Here is a 19,483-nt window from a genome sequence, read left to right as displayed (position 1 = left end):
TATTATCATTATAACATTTATTATTATTAATTTTATTTATTATTAATAAATTTTATTAACTTTATTATTTTAGTTATTATTAATTAATGTTATATTATTTTTATTAATATTATCATTATAAAATTTATTATTATTTAAATTTTATTAACTTTATTATTTTAGTTATTATTAATTACTGTTAATATTATTTTTATTAATATTATCATTATTAACATTTATTATTATTATTATTAAAATTAAATTTTATTAACTTTATTATTTTAGTTATTATTAATTATTGTTATTATTATTTTTAATAATAATAATAATAATAAATGTTAATAATGATAATATTAATAAAAATAATAACAATAATTAATAATAACTAAAACAATAAAGTTAATAAAATTTAATAATAATAATAAATTTAATAATAGTAATAATAACAACAATAAGGATAATATTGTTAATAATGATAACTTAATTATTTTTATCATTATTTTTATTGTTAATAATGATAATATTAATGAAAATAATAATAATAATAATTAATAATAACTAAAATAATAAAGTTAATAAAATTTAACTATTATTATTATTATTATTATTAATGACATTTAAAATAATAAAATTATTTGTGATTTGAATAAGGGTAATTTAGGAAATATGAAAAAATTAGAAGGATAGAAAAGTAAATTTATGTTTCATTCTCATTCCTACATTTTCATTCACAACCCCCTATGGGAATGAGATTTTTATTTCTTATTCCCAAATTGTGTGGGACCCACACATTTTATTCTCATTCCCAAATTATATTTTGCCAAGTAAACATAGGTTTTATTCACATTCCCCAAACCCACAAGTAAACACATCATAAACCTAAAGGTCTTAGAGTTGATAAGATGAGTAGTTCATTTTATAAAGTAATAGATTTGGCTGCTGATAGTGAGGATAAATGCAATATGGTGTTGGAGGTAATGAATAATCTAAAAAAGAAACTAACGTCTAAGATAAATATTGGTGGAAAAGCTTTTGTAACAATAATTTGATTGATGACAATATATAAGGAAAAGATCTTAATAATATTTCAAATGAGAATTCTAAAATTCTTACTCCACTAGTTGTTAAATTTAAAGGTAGACCCACATTTAAATGGAAGCAATCAAAAGTTGAGCAAGTGATTTGAAAAAAAAAATGAAGAAGAAAGTGAAGATAAGAATTAAACTAATCAAAGAAGCTTGTAGAAGATTCTTATATGCTTGCATGTATAAATCTTTGATAATTAATATTCTTTTTCATCAAGGATGTTAAAAAAAGTAAAAGCAATTATGTTGCTGGCATTGACATCCAATCTCCTTCTAACCATGAAGTTCAAATTTTTTGGACACAAGAAAGCACTATTGTGCAAGTATTGTTATTACTTGGCAGTTTTCAATAACAAAAGTTAAACATGTTGTGTTAATTACTGTACTAATTATGAATTCCATTATTTTTTTATTGTCATTTTCATCTATTACTTGTTTTATTTATGTTTTAATAGTGATTATCTATAATTATAATGAATTCTGTATAGAATCCTGGGATCCCTCTTGGTATAGATGGAGATGTACTTGCAAATGCATTATATGGAGGAGTAGATAATATGATTCATTCAAAATTTACTTATGGAAATCATATTTAGGTCATTTATCCCCCACCACCTTTTTTTTCAATTATTTAATTTAATAATTATGGCATAAAATATATAATTGTAACTGTTTTGTTAAAATTGCATTTTGTACAGGACAACACCAAATTTCAAAGAGATGGCAAAAATATACAGTGTCAATGAACAAAAGCTAAGTTTGCGAATGATTTGGTGAAGAAGAGCTTGGTTTCTGGAAAATTCATGTCATTAAACAATATGGTTATTTTGTATTTAAGATAAAATTTGTGTTAATTTGGGTTTTCCTTCTTTTTGGTCTCCGTTTATTAACTCATCTTGAAATTTATTTTCAAATAATGTGACTAAATGGAAAAAATTTTCTTAAAAAAATATTTCTCATCCTATGCAATTGATTTTTTATAACTTTGATAAACTACCTCAAAACATCTCTCCGCTTATGGATTTGTTTTGAAGTTACAACTTCTATTAGCAGCATCTGCATGGCAACTTATATATTGTGCATAAAAATATCAATCAATTTAGGATTTAAGCTTAACTTTCTAGATTTTGTATATAATTGTGACAATAGTTGCACAAGAAGATGTAGTTCATCTATAATAAAGAATCATTACATCTCTTGCCTATAAATAATGAATAAAACATAATTTGCAAAATGTATAGCCAACAAATATTAAGTAATAAAAAAATGAATTAAATCCCAAGAGTACGTAGGAAATACAGGACTTGGTGTTAAAAGTTGATAACTAAACACCTTCAACACAATTACAATGAAGACATTAATATGCTAGATCCAGTGAAATAACATCAAAAGTAGCATAGGCCAAATCTTAAAATAATTTCTCATGACAACAATTGACTAGAAGCATTACATCCAAATAATGTTGGCATTTTTCAATCATAAGGAAAACTTGTACTTCTCCAGTGCCTGCAAAAATTACCGAACTTGAATATTGTATGATAGTGATGAATGATAAAAAAAAAAAATGCTAAAGCAAGATAATGCACATCAAGAGGTGCAATCCTAGCTTCAAAGTCTTTATAACCGCTTTATTATGCACAATTGTAGAATCTTATTTAATAAATAGAAACAAGAGGCTATGCAAAAGGCAATTGAAATTATTTTTCCTAATGCACAATTCTAACTTTAAATTCTAATGCATAATCAAGAAGTACAATTCTAGATTTTGAGGGAAAACAAGTGAAGAATATAATTCAATCACAATGGAAGAAACTAAAAGTTGCAACCATAACCACCATTTATATTGAAAGATGAAATGAGAAACGATTTCTTTTTCATCCTATAAATTATCGTTTCAGCTTAGTTTGTCAGCAACCAATGGACCATGTTATCAAATGATAAAAGTTATTTTATTAGCAACATAATTAAACTGAATTAGGATACATTTTTCACTTTCAAAAGTTCAGAGAAGTAAAAAGCCCAAAACAAATAATATGAAATATTTCAGCAACACCTTGAATCTTAACCAAAAATATTTAATTATTTGTTATCAAAAACATGAATTTAAGGTCTGAAAATAAAATCTGAAATAAAAATACATGCATAAATTAGAATGATAAAAGAATTAAGCAGTACCTAAAGTGGTAGTTTAAGAATCAACCTAACAGAAATTTCAACACCCTTTCATCATCTTTATGTGAGGTTCTTTTGATAACTTCAAGCCCCACCAGTTTTCCATACAATTTATAGAACTGAAACAACCTATAAAACATATCGAAGATTATACATTAGCAAGCATCATAAATTAAAAAAAAAAAATCTTAGAATTTTATTTGTTGAATAAGTTTGGATTGCGGCTAGATTTTGTGGGAATATTAGGGATATTGTAAACTAAGATTTGTTGGAGGTGAAAATAAAATTCTTATAATAGAAAGGTAAATTCATGTAATAGAGGGGTAAAATTATAATTAATCTAAAATTAATAAATATTAATGACATAGTTGATGTAGCAATACTACATCAGTTGAGACTTAATTTGAGATCTAAATAGTGGGATCCTTGTCGTTACTATTTTTACCTCACTAATTTTTACTTTTTTAGTCCTTGAATCAAATAAATATAATATAAAACTAAAAAAATTAAAAATTAAAAATTAAAAAATAAGAGAACAATAAACCGATCCCATCCAAAACGACGACGTGTCGTTTCAAACTGGTACTCCGTTATATGTAAGAAGTCAAGGACAATGTTCTTGGAAGATCCCCTTTTCACTCTTTCACTCACTTACCCCATCAGAAATCACATCAGAGATTAAAATTAAAAATGGGAGCTTTTGTAAAGTTAATAGATGCAATACTGTTTGTATTCTTCGTCGCAATCGCGTTGGCAGTGCCGTTGATCGACGCCCAGGCCTGCCTCCCCGTCAATTTCTACCCACCGTTCCTCGTCGATCTAAAGACATGGTACACCGATGAATACGGCGATTATTTATTCACCGAGAAGCCACATTTCTTCGTCGGCATCATGTGGCTCCAGCTCCTCTTTCAGTGGCCACTCGCCCTCGTCAACATCTTCGCAATTCTTACATCTAAGTCCTGGCTTAACACCACCTGCTTAATCTACGGTTCCTCTGTGCTCACCTCCATGGTAAACAAACAATATCTTCTGGTTTTTCTTCGATTTTCTTGAAAGGATTAGGGGTAAGTTTGTAATTTTTTGTGCATCGTGCGCAGGCGGCTGTGTTGGCGGAGCTGATGGGATCGGGAAAGGCGAAGGATGAGCTGATTACGATTTATTGTCCGTTCATGGGCCTCGCTGTTTTGGCCTTTTTGCGTGGCCTCGTGGGTCAATCTTCTAAGACGACGTCGTTTAACATCGGCAAGAGACCTGCTTTGGCTAGAAAGAAGAAGGCTTGATTTATTACTTTATGATTTCATGAATTACTGCTTCGATGGTTTTACCACAATTTTGCTTGATTTATTTTGCTGTTTATGCTTCCACTTCCATAGCAACAACTTTGATGATTTTTTTTTTTAACTCCTAATTTTGTTGTTTTACGTGAATTAACATTTTGTTGTCATTCTTTTGATTGGGTTGAAATTAATGATCTTTGTTAATAATTGAACTCAATTTTAGTGTTAATTATTGCTTTGTAATTCTTCAACAGTAAACCGAAGCCATTAGCTGACGAATTCAAATGTGTGAACTGGTCTCATGAATGAGTGAATTATGGCATTGACGTGAGGCATACTCGTAATTAGGCAAACAAGACGACATTGGAGTCCCTAATAAAATGTTGATTCAGTGTAAAAATGTATTTGCAGTTGTGTCTTGTGTAATTAATTAAGCTCGATACTGTGTTCGAATAATCAAGCCGAAGTCCCGAGTCTGCTTCGGAATCTCTATCATCCATATGCTCTATCAAAAACAATGAAAAACATAAAAGAAAAACAAGATCGAGAATCAATCTACGGTTGAAATATCTTTTAATAGAAGTTATACGATCCCAAATCCAAAAACCAATGTGGATAAACTAGTGAGGAGAATGCAATGCTCATAACTCAACTCATGCTTGCATTTACTAGAAATGGTAGGATACAATCACCTCTTAGGACCTAACATCCTCGTGAAGATCATAGAAATGAATTAAAATCTTTCAATAGATAGGGCCACGAGCTAGCTCTGATATACATTATACGTAACGATACCAGCTTAACACCAAGCAGACGTGTTATGCTCGATTTGTTACGCATGAAACCTCCTTTCATTCAATTAATTGAATGAGACACTTTCATGAATGAATCACCAAGATTCTCTAAACTGAATATTGACATAAACGGAACAAAATAATAATAAAAAAGGGGGTTATGGAAATATAAATATTACTGGTGAAATTGAAATGATTATAAAGTTCAAACTTTAAAAGGTTCAATGCCTAAAAAGCACACGTCTTCTCCACAGGAGAGTTATTAACAGAATAGAAGAAACAAGCAACATAAAACTAGTTATTAGATGCCTACATGTTATAGATACTTCTCTTTCATGCATATGTTGATGCAAATAGTTGTAGGTATCATCACTACTTCAAATTCAACTCCAGTTGATCACGACACCTCCAGAAGCCGCTACCGCCTGATTGATCTCCTTAAAGGCCTCTGAAGTTACCGACGAAGTAGCTCTGATCAGCTGTTTGATGTTTAGTTCCTTAATGGACCTTGAATTTCTTAGCAAGAACTTCACTAGATCAATTTCACATATCTTTCCTGTAAAGCCCTCAAACTGAACGCATTCGAGATGATCAAGAATCGAACCATTATTTGTCCAAATTTCTCCACGAGATAGAGGGAAATAATTGGGCCGAAAGTCCTGAAAATGGAGCAAAAGCTTCAATTAATTAATCTGAAGGAAATGAAATGATCATATATTCCCCAAATGGACGGATGATTGGTAACGACATAAGGAACTTACAGGGGTATGCATTATGGCGCCAGTCGAAATAGAGAGAGTTGTAATATATGGTGAGCTAATAAGCAAGCATATTATAGCGGCAAGTTCAAAACGTTCCAAGCCTGTATTCAATGTTAAATGCTCCAATTGCCAAAATTGAAATAGCTGTCGTCCACATAATAGGCACTCAGTGGGGAAGATCTACAAAATTATCAGAAGAAGCTATTTGCTTAATTTTGTTAAACTTATACATTAAAAGCATGCATATAGGTAGTCATTTCATTACCTCAAGACATATAATTATTGTTAGTTGTTTTTGAGGTAACACTTGTTTTGCCCCTTCCTCTCCTTTAACTAAATGTTACTTGTATTATTTACTTACATTCATAAGTTGCGTATACCAACGCGCTTAACTACTTTCCATCAATTAGTAGTTATTCCGTATCTGTTTTAGTAGGGATAAAGTAATCATTAATATGTCAGTTCTCGCATAAATGAATATTGTCATTTTGGTACAACTCCAAAATAAAATTTTATTATTTAGAAAGCGTCTTTTGCCCCTTCCCCTCCTTTAGCTAAGTGTTACTTGTATTACTTACTTACATTTATAAGTTGCATATACCAACGCGCTTAACTACTTTTTACGCGCTTTCTAAAATAATAAAATCTTATTTTGGAGTTATACCAAAACGACAATATTCATTTATACGAGAACTGACATATCAATAATTACATGATCCCTACTATAACAGATACGGAATAACTATTGATCTATGGACAACAAACTTAATGCAAGCCTATGTAACTACTAATATATGGACAACAAACTTAATGCAAGCCTATGTCGTTTGATCGACCAATACATATGAATTTATTATATGATTGCAATTAGTTTGGATACTGAACTTTTGATACTAAAGTTTAAGTAGATCATAGATGATGAATCGCTACAAGTATAGCTGATGCAGAAGTTTATATCCTTCCGGATCTTTCAGTAAATCAAATGTTGAATAAATGTCCTAACCCCGATTCATCTGATTACAAACATTATTTCCCAAAAATGCAGATGAAGAGTGACACAATAACTGACGATTCAAAATCAAATGGAGAAAGAGTGCAAATTTTAACTTTCGTATGATCATCATTTGTCTTAATTTATGAATCATGTTAATAAATCAAAAATAAAATAAAGAAACCAGTAAATAAAAATAATTGTTTCAGAATAAAGATAATTCTTCTCACACATATAACACAAGATTAAGAGTAACTAAATCTATTTAAAGGAAGAAATTAAATGAGATAATAGTGATTTTCAAGGAAATTTTGAATTTACCTTTGAGAGAGCCCAAAAAAATATTGTTTCGATTTCTACAACATCAGCAACTCAAATATAAAACAATATATTTATGCATATAGTTTTATGTCAAATGAATTATATAAATAAATAAATATATACTGGCGCCTGGAAGGTGGAAAAATATATATATATATAGAGAGAGAGAGAGAGAGAGAGAGAGAGAGAGAGAGAGACCGAAAGAAAACAAATCAATTCGAAATAAAGAGTAAATAAAGAGAAAAGGAAATTAATATACCTTGAGGGCAGAAGTGGATACTTGAAGGATCCTAGCGTCAGAAAAGGGATTAAAGAGAGACTCAATATCGTCACCATTATAAGAATATCGAGTGTCCAGGCGATAATCCAAGACCACCACCTCAAGATCATCCATTCCTCTCATATCGAACGGCACCATCTTGCCTGCGTACTCAAAATACTGAAGCCTTGGAAGCCAAAGCTCGATCCCTAGACTGAGCGACTGACAGTGCCTCACAATCAACTTCCGAAGCCCCAAAGTCCTCAAAGTAATTTCAACCTTAAAGATTCTATAACACTCCACCAAGCTCAGAGTCTCCAGAAAGGGACAATTATGAGCTATGTTCTCCATCGCCGCCCAGGACAGCCGAACCCGAGTCAGGGCTAAGCTTGTTAGCTGGATGAAGTTGACGAAGTTGCATAATCCCAAACCACATGAATTTATATTCAAAACCCTAATGCACATTCCCTGTTCGTAGAAGAAATGTGGCAACACATACTGTGGATTGCGGAGCGTAGGCTGGGGTACCACGGGGTCACCATCTGAAAAGTCCAAGCTTAACTCCTGGACACTTTTTTCTAAAACAATTTCAATCCATTTATCTATGTTTTGACGGTAAATATTTGAGGAGTAATACAAACGAAAACTGAACTTTGTTAAGAACTCCGAGGCTAATCGACAGACAGCTCTGTCGACAAAATGGAAATATTTGAGTCTCCCGATCCTTTTCATGTACATGACCTGGGTCCGTCTGCCAATACTCAACCAGTATTGCCTGGAATCAGGCATCATGAAGCTGGCTTCATGAAGCTCGAATGAACGACAATGCAGCCACAGAGAGCGATCGTACCATTTCTTTTTCGACATGCAAAGGCGGTAAGCGTCGATAAACGGGAGGAAAGTTATGATCACGATGATTAGGTCGTCGTGAAAATCTGAGAGCGGATCTGTGTTGGTTGTCATGGCGAAAATTGTGAGAGGAGAGAATAGATGATGCGGAAATGGGAAAGCTTGTTTTTGTTTGTCAAGGGAACAGGGTGGTGGGTTTCATGGGTTTTTGTATTGAGTGGAGTGACACCAACTGCTTAACGTGACTGGTTGTAGGATGGAATTTACGTAAAACCCAGTAGGAATTCATGACACGTGGAAGTGATACTTCAGTGTGGACCCGGGTGACAAATTAGGTTAGACGTGTGGAAATCTCTGAGGCTCTTAATATGGCAGTAGCTTAAATAGTTCGTGTTGGATGTTGTTAATATAATAATTATGCTTGAGTGTTATAAGAGCTCCGTCGTTGGGCTCAGACAGAGACTAACCCACACGACATTTTGGCGCGTGCAGTGCACTTGGCTAACACTTAGCAGGCAAACAGTAGAAGAGCTTCTAGAGTCTTCTACCTCTTCTACTGGTTATAGGTTTCTCTAATCAAGACTGAAACTAATTGTTTTTCCAAATATTAGGCATCAGAAAAAAAAAATTGTGAATTTTCATCTCAATATCGTACATCTCAGTATAAAAGGAGAAAAAAAATGATTTAATTAATTTTCAAAATGATAATTTATAATCTTGAAAAAAAAATGGAAAATTGAGACACCAAATTCCAAAACCAAAAGCCGTTTCTGGTTTTTGTGATTCCTGCATAAAAAAAACAAACGGCATTTGGGTTTTGGAGGTTAGCGCTTTCAAATTTATCTTAAGCTTAACCAAACATGGAGCTATTGATTTCAGTTTCACGATTTAATTGTGGTTTGCTTCAATGATTTTTTTAAGTGAAAAGTTGTCCAATTATTGCTCTCTTAAAAAGTTGGCAAAAATAAGAAAACATTTTTAAAAAAATCTCTCTGGCCATTTCACAATATTGTTCATTATTACCACTAACTTCCATTACAGAAAAGGAAATTTATTAATCGCATTTTTTAACTTAAAAATTGACAATATTGTTCATTATTACCACTAACTTCCATTACAAAAAAGGAAATTTATTAATCGCTTTTATGAACTTAAAAATTGGTATTACACCAATTGTGGTAGGATTAATTTCATAATACCTTTATCATGAAATGATAATTTTTTGAATACTTCCCAAATTAATTTAAACCTCAAGTTACCCCTATTTTTATTAAGAAGTTTAAAAAATTTTCATCAACACATCCCATTTTTTCCCTTGTCTTTTAAACAAAATGATGTAAGTTAAGATTTACAATAGTTTAGAGATGATTTTAAAAAATTATGATTTCACAAGAGATAGTGTGGAAGCCATATAGAGACAAGTGGGACAGCTGCCCCCACAAGTCTTAAATTTTTGAGAAACTGATGTTTAATTTTCAACCAAAATTTTTGTTTATCTACAATAATATTTTCAATGATCTTTGTTAATCATTGAACTCAATTTTAGGGTTAATTATTGCTTTGTAATTTAGAATTTGTAATTCTTCAACCGCAAACGGAAGCCATTAGCTGACGAATTCAAATGTGTGAACCAGTCTTATGTATGAGTGAATTAGGACTTTGACATGAGGCATACTAGTAACTGGGCAAACAATATAACAGTAGAGTCCCTATTTAAAATGTTGATTCAGTGTAAAAATGTATTTGCATTGTGTCTTGTGTAATCAATTAAGCTCAATACTGAGTTCTAATAATCAAGCCGAAATCCCAAAGTCTGCTTCAGAATCTCTATCATCCATGCTTGTCAAAAAATTAAAAATGAAAAAAAGATCGAGAATCAATCTGCAGCTGAACTATCTTTTAACAAGAGTTATACGATCCCAAATCCAAAAACCAAATGTAGATAAACTAATTAGAAGAATGCAATGCTTATAAGTTATCTCATGCTTGCATTTACTAGAAATGGTAGGATACTATAAGTTATCTCCAAGGATCTAACATCCTAGTGACGGTCAATGGAAATCAATAAAAATCTAGTAATAGATAGGGCCATCTGCCGGATCCGATATACATGTTGTATGTAGCAATACGGCTAACACTAAATAGACGTGTTATGCTCGATTTCTTATATGGATATCCTCTTTCCATTCAATTAATTCAATGAGACAATTTGATGAATGAATCACCTGTATTCTCTAAAGTGAGTATTAACATGAATATGAAAAAAAAAAGAAGAAAAAAGAGGGTTATGGTATGGAAATGTAAAGATTACTGGTGAAATTGAAATCATTATAAAGTTCAAACTTTAAAAACTTCAAAGCCTAAAGAGCACAAGTCTTCTCCACAGAAGAGAGTTATTAACAGAACAAAAGAAGCCAGCAACACAAAACTAGTTATTAGATGCCTACATGCTATAAATATTTCTATATCATATATGTCTTGACGCAAATAGCAGTAGGTATCATCACTACTTCAAATTCAACTCCAATTGATCACGACAGCTTCAGAAGCCACCGCCGCCTTATTGATCTCCTTAAAGGCCTCTGAAGTTACCGATGAAGTAGCTCTGACCAGCTGTTTGATGTTCAGTTCCTTAATGGACCTTGAATTTCTCAGCATGAACTTCACAAGATCAGTTTCACATGTCTTTCCCGTAAAGCCCTCAATCTGAACGCATTCGAGATGATCAAGAATCCAACCATCAGTAGTCCAAATTTCTCCAGGAGACAGAGGGAAGTAATTGGGCCGAAAGTCCTGAAAATGGAGCAAAAGCTTTAATTAATTAAGCTAAATGAAATGATCATATATTCCCAAAATGGACGGATGCTTGGTAATGATATAAGGAACTTACAGGGGTATGCATTATGGCGCCAGTCGAAATAGAGAGAGTTGTAATATATGGTGAGCAAATAAGCAAGCATATTATAGAAGCAAGTTCAAAATGTTCCAAGCCTGTCTTCAATGTCAAATGCTCCAATTGGCAAAATTTAAATAGCGGTTGCCCAAAAAATAGGTACTCAGTGGGGAAGATCTACAAAACAATCATAAGAGGAAGCTATTTGCTTAATTTTGTTAACACTATGCATTAAAACATGCATATATGCAGTCTTTCATGAAGTCAAGACATACGATTATTTTTAGTTGTTTTTGAGGTAAGGTTTGTTACGCCCCTTCACCTCCTTCAGCTAAGTGTTGCTTGTATTATTTACTTATATTCAAAGGTAGCATGTACCATTGCATTTAACTATTTTTCATATGAAGCTTTCATACGCGCTTCATAGAGCAATGATCACACGTAAAATCTTATTTTGGAGTTATACCAAAACGACAAAATTCATTTATGCGAGAGCTGACATATCAATGATTATATGATTCCTTCTACAACAGATGCAGAATAACTCCCAATACGTGGATAACGAACTTAATGCAAGCCTACGTTGTTTGATCGATCAATGCATATGAATGTATTATATTATTGCAATTAGCTTGGATAATTAATTTTTGATATTAAATTGAATTAGATCATATATGATGAAGCGCTACAAGCAAAGCTGAAGCAGAAGTTTATATCCTTCCAAATCTTTTAGTATATGTTGAATATAAGTCCTAACCCAAATTAATCTGATTACAAACATTATTTTCCAAAAATGCAGATGAAGAGTGACAAAATAGATGAGGTTTCAGAATCAAAGGGAGAAAGTATTTAACTTTGTATGATCATTATTTGTCTTAATCTATAAATCTCATAAATCTCCATGGTCACTTAAATGTCAATATATCAAAAATAAAAACAAAGAAACCAGTAAATAAAAATAATTAAAATAAAGATAACTCTTCTAACACATATAACACCAGATTGAAAGTAACTAAATCTATTTAAAGGAAGAAAGGAAATAAGATAACAGTGATTTTCAAGGAAATTTTAAATTTACCTTTGAGAGAGCCCAAATACATACTGTTTGGATTTCTACAACATCAGCAACTCAAATATAAAACAACATATTTATCTATATAGTTTTATTTCAAATGAATTATATAAATAAATAAATATATGCCGGCGCCAACAATAATTTTTTGTGTGAATATGAGACTTCACACTGGTGTTAAGTACTTTTATATTGGCATGAAATAATATTCGAATAGTTTACAACATTATAAAGGCATTAAATTGAGCTAGTGTGAAATCTCAAATTCTTTAAAATGCGGGCGCCTGAAGATGTAGAAAATAAATCAATTCGAATTAAAGAGTTAATAGAAAGGAAAGGAAATTAATCAACCTTGAGAGCAGAAGTGGATACTTGAAGGATCCTAGCGTCAGCAAAGGGATTAAAGAGAGACTTAATATCCTCACTATTATAAGAATATCGAGTGTCAAGGCGATAATCCAAGACCACCTCCTCAAGATCATCCATTCCTCTCATATTGAACGGCACCATCTTGCCTGCGTACTCAAAATACTGAAGCCTTGGAAGCCAAAGCTCGATCCCTAGACTGAGCGACTGGCAGTGCCTCACAATCAACTTCCGAAGCCCCAAAGTCCTCAAGGTAATTTCAACCTTAACGATTCTATAACACTCCACCAAACTCAGAGTCTCCAGCAAGGGACAATTATGAGCTATGTTCTCAATCTCCGCCCAGAAAAGCCGAACCCGAGTTAGGGCTAAGCTTGTTAACTGGATGAAGTTGACGAAGTTGCATAATCCCAAACCACATGAATTTATATTCAAAACCCTAACAGACATTCCCTGTTGGTAGAAAAAATGTGGCAAAACATACTGTGGGTTGCGGAGCATGGGCTGGGGTTCCACGGGATCACCATCTGAAAAATCCAAGCTTAACTCCTGGACACTTTTTTTTAAAACAATTTCGATCCATTTATCTATGTTTTGATGGTAACTATTTGATGAGTAATACAAGCGAAAACTGAACTTTATTAAGAACTCAGAGGCTAATCGACGAACAGCTCGGTTGACAAAATGGAAATATTTGAGTCTCCCGATCCTTTTCATGTACATGACCTTGGTCCTTCTGCCAATACTGAACCAGTATTGCCTGGAATCAGGTAACATGAAGCTGGCTTCATGAAGCTCGAATGAACGACAATGCAGCCACAGAGAGCGATCGTACCATTTCTTTTTCGACATGCAAAGGCGGTAAGCGTCGATAAACGGCAGGAAAGTTATGATGATGATGATTAGGTCGTCGTGAAAATCTGAGAGCGGATCTGTGTTGGTTGTCATGGCGAAAATTGTGAGAGGAGAGAATAGAATTTGCGGAAATGGGAAAGCTTGTTTTTGTTTGTCAAGGGAAGAGGGTGGTGGGTTTCATGGGTTTTTGTATTGTGTGGAGTGGCACCAACTACTTAACGTGACAAGTTGTAGGATGGAGTTTACGTCAACCCTAGTGGGAATTCATGACACGTGGAAAAAACAGTAGGTGATGGTACTGTTTGGACACTGGTGACAAACTAGATTAGACTTGTGTCGGAATCTCAGGCTCTTTATTGGGCAGTCGCTTAAATATTTCGTGCTGGATGTTGTTATTATAATAACAGGCAATTGCCACTTTCTCCCTACAGTAATTAATATATATTATTTATTTTCTTGTTATTTTTATAATAACCAAAAATTTCCTTGACAGAATAAATTTATAATATTACTCTTATTTTCAACTACTCTTTTATTTATATTTATTATAAATTAAATAAATTACATGAATAGAAACTAAATTAAAAAACTAAGTATTAAAAATAAGAAATATATGTTTTGATTTGGCCAAAAAAATTAATAATATATTTTTTTTGTAATTATTTATCTTGTGAACATTTTCTTATAATAAACATGGTGTAATATTTTAAAATTAAATGTAAAAAGTATAGGTAAAATATTTTATTATTTATCTTATAATAGATTTTTATTTGTCATTCAAGTTTTCTTATACTATTTTTTTATCACTTTATAATAATTTTCTTATATATTTATTATAAGAAAATTTTCACAAAATAAATAAGTACAAGAAAAAAATTTATTATTATATATTTTTTTACTCATATCAAAACATATATTTCTTATTTTTAATGCTTCATTTTTTATTTAGTTTCTATTCATGTGATTTATTTAATTTATAATAAATATAAATAAAAGAATAGTTGAAAATAAAGATAGTATTGTAAACTTATGCTATGGGGGGTTTTGGCCATTATAAAAACAGCATAGGAAAAAATAGTATATATTAATTACTGTAGGAGGGAAATTGGCAATCTCCCGTATAATAATTGTGTTTTGAGTGTAACATAAGCTCTCTCTCGTTGGGTTTAGTCAGAGACTGACCCAGACGACATTTTGGCGCGTGGAGTGCACTTGGTTAACCGGCAAACAACAGGAGAGCTTCTAGGGTCTTCTACTGGCTATAGGTTTCTCTAATCCAAATTTATACTAATTGTTTTTTCAAATACTAGCCATGAGAAAAAAAAAAGTGAATTTTCATCTCAATATCGTACATCTGATACTGAGATGATAAAACGAGAAAAAATGATTTAATTAATTTTCAAAATGACAATTTATAATCTTGAAAAAAAAAAAGGAAATTTGAGGACACCGAATTCCAAAACCCAAAAGCCGTTTCTGTTTTTATGATTCCTGCATAAAAAACAAACGGCATTTGGGTTTTGGAAGTTAGTGCATTCAAATTTTATCTCAAATTTAACCAAAGATGCAGCTTTTGATTCAGATACATGATTTTTTAAGTGAAAAGTTGTCCAATTATTACCCTCTTAAAAAGGTTGCAAAAATAAGAAAACATTTTCAAAAAACAAACGGCATTTGGGTTTTGGAAGTTATTGCATTCAAATTTATCTCAAACTTAACCAAAGATGAGCTATTGATTCGAGTTTCGCGATTTAATTGTGGTTTACTTCAATGATTTTTTGTGAAAAGTTATCCAGTTATTAAGAAGAAGACTAAAGATTTTTTTTTATCAACCCAATCTTTTTTTTTCTTGTCTTTTGGATAAAAATAAGGTAAGTTGATGTTTAAAAAAGTTTAAAAGTTATTTTAAAAATTATTATTTCACAAGAGACAGTGGCAGAAATATATAGAGACAAGTGGGGCAGCTACGCCCACAAATCTTTAATTTTTTAGAAACTGATGTTTAAAATTCAACAAAATTTTTTATTAATCTCCAACAAATTTTTTAATTTTTCTCCATCAACTTCGAATAATATATAAAAATGTAGCTCAAAATTAAATTATCATCGTTAAAATCACTTGAGAAAAATCAAATTCTTTTGAGGATATTAAATTTACCCTTACTGGGTTTGAATCCTGGCTACGCGACTAACTAAAGAGGTAGTCCGATATTTTCTCATTTTTGTCCCTGTATATGAGCCAGCCGATCTGCAAACCGTCTCCACTATGGCAGTAGTAACCGTTACTTGCCAAGTATGCTTATATACGACAAAGGCTAAACATTTGAAAAAAAATAATAACGAAAACTTTTGATTTGGGTTAATTAATTATAGGCAATGGTCATGGTATTTCCTTAATTATATTGCCAACATAGCTGGGGCCTTAATTATATTGCCAAGTAGACTGTTTGGTTGCACATGTATTTCCTTTCAAATTTTAAATGGTCATGGTATGCGTGAATTTAATTAAATTGATAATATTTTACATCGCAGGGATTATCATTTTTCAAAACCGAGAGTACAAAAGAGTAAAAATATGTACAAAAGGGTTTCTTCGAAGGTGAAGAAGAAGAAGGAACCCAAAAAGATAGAAGTGTAACTGAAATAAAAAGGAGAACGATTTTGTCAGCAATAGACGCATAGTGCTAAAACATTAGGTAAGAAAGAGCCAACAGTTTCATAAATTTGCGTGAGACCAAAGAGGGCTATGACAATTGTGCCACTCAAATCGCGACAAGTGAATGGTGAAGCAGAAGTGGGAATTCCATTTGTCATTGGCGTGCAAACTCAGCGCCACCAAGCCGCATGCATAATGTCATGTAATCTTCTTTGCTCAGAGGCATTATGAGCTGATAATCATTAAGTTCTGAGAAAACGAGACCATTTGTTTAGAGTGAAAACTGGCAATTTCCTTGTGCATACGTTACTTAATTAGCCATATTACACGACCTAAGCAAAAGCTTGCACATGGAAATTGCCACCTTTTAATCTAAATTAACATGATTGTCACCTTTTCTTAGAACTAATTATCAACTTGACAATATGGTTTGGAATATTATGCACATAGCTTGGCGGCGTCCAGTTTATCACGCCAATGAGAAATGTTGCCCGCTTAATTAACCATATCAGCTGATTTGCCCGTTGGGCATTATTCGACCGTCTGTGAATACGTTTTGCATGGCGACCTGAGTTCAAATAATAATAGGGGGGTAAAGTTAGTATTCAGTGAGTGACATTTCTCATCCCAATCTAATTTTTTTTTAAATAAAATAATATTACATTTTTTAAGAACAATAATAGATTATTTTCATCCTAAGAGTTAATGAGGCATTCACTATTGGTTGGTCAATTTCATAATTAGTAAAATTACGTATTATTTTATTTAGTAATTCAATAAAAGAATGACATATAAGTTGATGATAATGATTGAAATGTAGTAATACATACATACATACATACATACATATATATACATGAAGTTTCAAATGTGCGAGTATGTACTGAGTCCTAATTTAGTATGATTGGTATTTGATCAATTTAATTACTATTGCATGTTTTAGGAAATTCTTATACAACACAATGATTTGGGAAGGAGAAGATTGTTAGTTTTAATTTTTTTTTCCCTTTCCTTTATTTTCTGGGAAAACATCAATGGACCAAGGGAAAATATTATTAATTAAAATAAAAGAGAAATACATGGATATGAAAAAATTATGAGTATTTATATCTCATGAAAAAAAAATAACTAAAAAGAGGCAAAGCCAATAAGCACATGCACTATAAGGAAAATAGAGATATAAAAAAAAGGAAAAAACTTTTATAGTTTTGGAAGCAATTAGCATGGAGCAAATAAACTTATAAACAACAACCATGAGTTGATCATACCAAGTTAAGCACGACCAGTGAAACCCATCATTGGCTAAATGATCTGAAATAGAGTGATTCTCTCAAAATGTACGGGTAAACTGAAAATTCAGAGAGGAAGTTTTCATCGACATTTAATCTATCATACATTCATTTTCAAGGTGAGTCTATAGAGAGGGTCTTCAAAGAAAATTAGTACTATCTAAAGCAGATAACTTTCAAGTAAAAGATTTGACCACCCTTTATTGAAAGAAATTTCAATAACTTGAACAACCACAATGATTTTTGTGTGTTAAGGAAGCTCATAATGCATACAAGAAGGTTGAACACTCAGTACGTGCAAGTCGAGGATCATTCAACAAAGTTAGTCGGGGAATATGCCCGCTTAACAAGTTTGTTAAGCACATATTATGTTTTGTTTCAATTGTTAAGCTTGTGCAGTTTGTTTTCATTGTAATTAATTAGTTGAAATATAAATGCTTGTGTAGTTGTCATTTTTTAACTATGAATTGAAAATATAAGAATTCTGGAACAGTCATCTCAATTTTCTTAACTTCCAAACAGAATTTACAGTTTCTTTAAGCTTTCAAACATAGTATCAGAGCCAAACAGAGCAAGCTCCAATAATCAGCAAACAACTTATAGAAATTTAACAGCCAAAAATACAAATCAACAAACTCAAATCAATTTCTCTTTCAATACTCCAATCAAGCTGGATCGATCTAATTATCTATTGTAGCTTTCATAAGTCTTAGCTTCTATAGAAGGCAAACGATTGGAAGGTTTCATCAATGGGACAAAACCAACACCTAATGAACATTTTCTTCTTTGTGGAGCTAATGGATTTACTCAAGAAATTGATAATCCAAAGTATCAAATTTGGAGATCACAAGATCAGACTCTACTTGGATGGTTGTGTATCATCAATTAGTGAAGGTACTCTGAGCCTTGTTATAAATTATGTGAGGTCTTTTGATGTTTGGCGAACATTAGAAAAGAAATTTGAAAGATAATATGAGGGTAGTGTTTTTCAACTTAGATACTAACTGAATACACTTAGGAAGGAATCATTAAGTGTTGAAGATTATTATATCAAGATGAAATTTATAGTTGATAAGCTTGCCAGTGCTGGGAGCCCTATCACAAAAAAGGATCTTATGTTAACAATGCTCACTAGATTAGGATCAAGTTATCGTGATATTGCTACATTTATAACTGGTTCCAAAATGGAATTTGATGATACATATGCACTATTGCTAACATACCAAACCAGATTAGAGTAAGAACAAGATGATAAAAGCGTGTTTAATGCAAACTATGCATATATTAATGTATATTATCCTAAGGCTTTTTATACTTAGTCTAAGGGAAATTTTAGAAGAGAGGAGACATATTAGTGGTAATTTTAGTAATCTTGGTGGAAGAAATCATGTGTTTGGTAAAGGGAGTATGAAGTATCATTAGAAAATATTCAATTGCAATTTTAGAAGTGGGTATGGTAGAGGTCAATCATTTGGTTAGAATAGTCTTCACTCTTTTCAAGCACTCAGAAATCTATCTCCATATGCTAGAAGTGGAATTACTGGGGTAAATAGATCTCAAGGAATATGAGGTAATGCAGAAGAATTGATTTGTTAGATTTGCTTCAAAATTGGTCACACTGCTGATATTTGCTGGCATAGATTTGTGGAAGATTATATTCCTGTTGCAAGAGGTTTAGTAGAGGCAAAGGACCAAATTAATTTATCTTACTAACTTTGATGGTTTTAATACTTCATACAAAATTTTTGATAATTATGATGTTTCAGTTATATGCCCCAAGCTTTTATTTTACCTTTAGAACCAACTATTACTTTGGAAATAATGCTTATACTCTTTGAGCAGCTTATATGGCCAACTTTAAG

At 31.9% G+C, this 19,483-nt stretch overlaps 3 protein-coding genes across 3 annotated transcripts; 1 reads left to right on the top strand and 2 right to left on the bottom strand.

Annotated features, from left to right (window-relative positions):
- Positions 1 to 3,870: 3,870 nt before the first annotated feature.
- Positions 3,871 to 4,638, top strand: LOC18050393 (sigma intracellular receptor 2). Its single transcript, XM_006447477.2, has 2 exons — positions 3,871 to 4,250; positions 4,337 to 4,638. The coding sequence occupies exons 1-2, from the start codon at positions 3,927 to 3,929 to the stop codon at positions 4,517 to 4,519; spliced, it is 507 nt and encodes a 168-aa protein (XP_006447540.1). The 5' UTR covers positions 3,871 to 3,926; the 3' UTR covers positions 4,520 to 4,638.
- A 1,055-nt stretch (positions 4,639 to 5,693) lies between these two features.
- LOC112100970 (F-box protein At3g62230-like) lies at positions 5,694 to 8,605 on the bottom strand. The gene is made up of 2 exons (XM_024190847.1): positions 7,643 to 8,605; positions 5,694 to 5,969 (listed from the first exon to the last, which is right to left on the bottom strand). Exons 1-2 carry the CDS (start codon positions 8,603 to 8,605, stop codon positions 5,694 to 5,696), a joined length of 1,239 nt encoding a protein of 412 aa, XP_024046615.1.
- A 2,403-nt stretch (positions 8,606 to 11,008) lies between these two features.
- LOC112100969 (putative F-box protein At3g29830) lies at positions 11,009 to 13,770 on the bottom strand. The gene is made up of 2 exons (XM_024190846.1): positions 12,808 to 13,770; positions 11,009 to 11,284 (listed from the first exon to the last, which is right to left on the bottom strand). The coding sequence occupies exons 1-2, from the start codon at positions 13,768 to 13,770 to the stop codon at positions 11,009 to 11,011; spliced, it is 1,239 nt and encodes a 412-aa protein (XP_024046614.1).
- Between the last annotated feature and the right edge of the window lie 5,713 nt (positions 13,771 to 19,483).

This window comes from Citrus clementina, unplaced genomic scaffold, assembly GCF_000493195.1.
Source record: "Citrus clementina cultivar Clemenules unplaced genomic scaffold, Citrus_clementina_v1.0 scaffold_2, whole genome shotgun sequence".
Lineage (NCBI taxonomy): Eukaryota > Viridiplantae > Streptophyta > Magnoliopsida > Sapindales > Rutaceae > Citrus > Citrus x clementina.
Note: the sequence above shows the minus strand (reverse complement) of the source record. Positions and strands in the feature narration are given on the sequence as shown.